Here is a 4,280-nt window from a genome sequence, read left to right on the forward strand (position 1 = left end):
TAATATACAGTTAAGCAGTTTTTGTATGCAGCTGGTTTGGACGTCGGGGAAGCTAGTACGATGATATTATTAGAAGGCGCTTTATATTTTTTTTATGTATTTGTTGTAGTTTTAGTTGATTTTCAATTTGTAATGCAAGTTGTAAAAAATCAAAAGTTTCTGTTTTGAAGTTCTTTCTTCTCCTCTGTTTGATTCAGAATTGATCAATAGTACTTTGTTCATATACTACTAATAGGAGTGTGTGTGAACTAATCAACTAATAGAGAAAAGTTGCATCAACCCAGGAAGGTAAAAGTCATAATATTAAACCGAAACCGTACCGAACCAAAATAATAAATACTGATCCGTACCGAAATATTTTGGTATGGTATTTGGTATACACAATTGATATATCGAATACCGAAATACCGAACCGAAATTCTTAAATACCGAACCGAAATACCGAACGCCCACTCCTACATGTGATTACAAAAAACCTTTGTCTAAGTAAAAATGTAAAATCGAGTGACATTTTCATCAGTAAAACTAAGTCAGTGATTTTGGTACAATAATAGCCCGTTTGGCCAAGCTTCTCAAGAGAAAAAAAGCACTTTTTTTCCCAAAAGCACTTTTTTTTCCTAATTTGAGGTGTTTGCCCAAGCTTATTTGGGAAAAAAAGTGCTTTTGGGAAGAAGCAGAAGCAGTTTCAGAGAAGCAGAAAAAAGTAGCTTCTTTCCAAAAGCAGAAGTAGAAGCAGTTTTGGCTTTTCTTCTTACCTAAAATACCCTTAACAAAATATAATATATATCAAAATAACCCTTAAACCTAATACTTATGATATTAATTTATAAATATTTCTTCTTATTTTTAGGAAAACTTTCTAATATATAGTGACTTTAGGGGTGAATGCTTTTATATTTGTTGAAGGAATTTTAATATATTTAACTTATATTAAAAGAATTAAATACTTTTTAATTTTATTTTCATATTTTACTTAAATAAAATGAATTTTTTAATTATTGCATGTAATAACAAAATTTTGATATTATTTATTTACTTATAATATTAATTATTAAGTAAATATATTCATATCCTTATTCGTAATTTGACACTTAAAAACACTTTCTAAAAAGCTTGGCCAAACACAAATTATTTCTCAAAAGTGCTTTTCAGACTGATTAACCAAACACAAATTGCTTCTCTCCAAAAGTACTTTTTTCAAAAGCACTTTTGAAAAAAGCACTTATCAAAATAAGCTGATTTCTCCAGCTTGGCCAAACAGGCTATAAATTGAATTCCATGAAATTAACCCGTTTTAATTTCAAACAACCGAAATCCAGTACCCAGACCCGTTTGCTTGGCCCATCATGCTCACCCTTCTAAAAAAACCCGAACAAAATTTCCACCATATAAATTCATCCACTTCAAACCCTAGGGTTTCTCTACACTATCATCATACTACAAACTTCTGCCTCCAAAGGCTACACAGTGACACAAGAGAGGCCAACACCACCACCACCTGTTTGACGAAATGTCGGAATCGCTAGTACTCCGCGGCACAATGAGGGCCCACACTGACTGGGTCACCGCCATAGCCACCCCAATTGACAACTCCGACATGATCGTCACATCTTCTCGTGACAAATCCATCATTGTTTGGTCACTAACAAAAGACGGCCCACAATACGGCGTCCCCCGCCGCCGCCTTACTGGCCACGGCCATTTCGTCCAAGACGTCGTCCTTTCATCTGACGGCATGTTTGCACTCTCCGGTTCATGGGACGGTGAGCTCCGTTTATGGGATCTTCAAGCTGGTACAACCGCTCGTCGTTTCGTAGGTCACACTAAGGATGTTTTGTCCGTTGCATTTTCTATTGATAACCGTCAAATCGTGTCAGCCTCACGTGACAAAACTATCAAGCTTTGGAACACGCTCGGTGAGTGCAAGTACACAATAACGGATGGGGACTCACATTCCGATTGGGTTTCATGTGTCCGTTTTAGCCCAAACAATCTTCAGCCAACTATTGTTTCTGGGTCGTGGGACCGGACTGTGAAAATCTGGAATTTAACGAACTGTAAGCTAAGGTCCACTCTAGCTGGACACAGTGGTTATGTGAACACCGTGGCGGTTTCTCCTGATGGTTCATTGTGTGCTAGTGGAGGAAAGGACGGAGTTATTTTGCTTTGGGATTTGGCTGAGGGAAAGAAACTGTATTCGCTTGAGGCTGGGTCTATTATTCATTCTTTATGTTTTAGTCCGAATAGATATTGGCTTTGTGCTGCTACGGAATCAAGTATTAAGATTTGGGATTTGGAGAGTAAGAGCATCGTGGTGGATCTTAAAGTTGATCTGAAACAAGAGAGTGAAATGTCTGCTGAGGGAACTGCTGCTGCCAAAAACAAGGTCTGTATTGTCCTTTTGATTTTTAATTTTATGAGCTTTATATTTTGTTTTTGTTGGACTCTGTTGTTTCGTGTGATGATTATTGCTGTTTGAATTCAGGTATTGTATAAGTTAATTCGTTGAATTAGGTTATATCTGGTGTGATTGAAAAAATAAATTCCTCTAGGAAAAGTTGTAGTGTTCGGTTAATTTGGAATCTACAAAATTCTGTTCCAAGGAAAATACTTTCACCAAGCTGAGGTAGTCATTTTATCTTTCAAATATCTCCAACTCTTGTACAATCTTAGCTTTAATCAACACTTTGTTGTCAATAGTTATTGACAAATGTCATATGTCAAAATGCTCTAGAAAATGATATCCCAAGGTAAAACATTTAGCAGAAGAGATGTATTCCACTCCATGCCAAATGCATAGGCAGCATAACCTGATTAAGAATGTAGGATAATTTTAACATTTGCTGTGTGATATTGCTGTTAATGACCTGTTATTCTGAGCTTTGATCAGCTGCTTACCGTCTCTAAAATTTGTGGTGTAATATGTACTATGCAGAGCTAACTGTGTTGATTCAATTGAATCCACTTCATCGGGAAATTGCACAATACAAGTAGGGTAAAACAAAAATTATCCGTACATGTGTGAAATGTCGTATCCCTTGTGCATATTTGCACTTTTTTGTATCCCCTAGTTGAAGTAGCTGGCCCACCCTGATGAGAAGCATTGCACGATTTAATGGTTGTTTCTGGCCACTTGTTTTTACATTTGGTCGGGAAATGCATTTGTCGGATATTGTTCTCTAAGTAGTTATTTAGATCTTTTTAGAAGTATTGATCCATCTGGGTGTTATTTGTCACTCATGGTGTCAATGGATTTCTTCTTTTTGGTGGCTGAAGCATTTGTTTTCGTATAGTTTTTAAGTTTTCCAAGTCTATAACATTCTACTAAAGCGTGCATCAGATGGACCGAATTATTTTTATGTTACATTTCAATTGTTCTGAATGGGAAATACATTATATGTGGATCTGATATTGTGCATCTCAATTGGCAGATCATATACTGCACCTGTTTGAGCTGGAGTGCTGATGGAAGTACACTTTTCGGTGGATACACAGATGGTTTGATTAGAGTATGGGGAATTGGGCGTTATTAGGAAAGTGCATCTAGAGGAGCCATTTGGCCATACTGATTTGAAGGCGTTTAGATTGCTAATATCTTGGAAATAGGATTTTTGCATTCTCCCTGTTTTTCGTGGTTTCGAGGCCTCAACTGTTTCAGTTTTGGAATTCTTATTTAGTATTTGTTACATCGGATATCTTGCTATAAATCTAAGTTGTTTTGCTTGGTCTTCGAGTATTAGAGTTCCTTGCATGTTGTTTTCCTGCATCTTCTGCAGGTCTTCACTTCATGTGAGTGAGCTGTGACTCTTTGCTTATGTCTAGTGGCGGAAAAGGGTTGTCACTTGTCACCTTTTCCTTGTATTATAGGTTGTGCCATACAAAGGGGAATAAGGTACACTATGTCTGTATTGTTTCTCATGTTTATCTTTGTTCCAACTCCCCTAATACTTGTCCGGTGACTTGTATCAGGGAAAATATGCTCTGGTTATTGTCATTAGCAAGTGTCCCTCAGATGAGTAAACGTAGGTAGTGTGAAGGCGCGATGCCACATCTGGTGGAAAATGGTGGTTACTCTGTACTCTGGTGCAATTACAAGATGAGCCTGAAGGGTCAGTTTGCTATAATTCATAAGATTTCTGGATTAAGTTTTCATAGGAGAAGATTGAAGATCGGACTAGGCTACCAAAAAGAGATCACTAAATTTTAACTTGTAAGCTGTAAAACTAGAACTAGTTTGAATATCAGTGAAGTTCATCTATTCTCTCAGCATACAAAATTAC

At 36.8% G+C, this 4,280-nt stretch overlaps 1 protein-coding gene across 1 annotated transcript; it reads left to right on the forward strand.

Annotated features, from left to right (window-relative positions):
• The first annotated feature begins 1,394 nt into the window (after nt 1-1,394).
• LOC107764826 (small ribosomal subunit protein RACK1) lies at nt 1,395-3,733 on the forward strand. Its single transcript, XM_016583419.2, has 2 exons — nt 1,395-2,386; nt 3,432-3,733. Exons 1-2 carry the CDS (start codon nt 1,511-1,513, stop codon nt 3,531-3,533), a joined length of 978 nt encoding a protein of 325 aa, XP_016438905.2. The 5' UTR covers nt 1,395-1,510; the 3' UTR covers nt 3,534-3,733.
• The last annotated feature ends 547 nt before the right edge of the window (nt 3,734-4,280 follow it).

Source organism: Nicotiana tabacum, chromosome 8, assembly GCF_000715075.1.
Source record: "Nicotiana tabacum cultivar K326 chromosome 8, ASM71507v2, whole genome shotgun sequence".
Taxonomy (NCBI): domain Eukaryota; kingdom Viridiplantae; phylum Streptophyta; class Magnoliopsida; order Solanales; family Solanaceae; genus Nicotiana; species Nicotiana tabacum.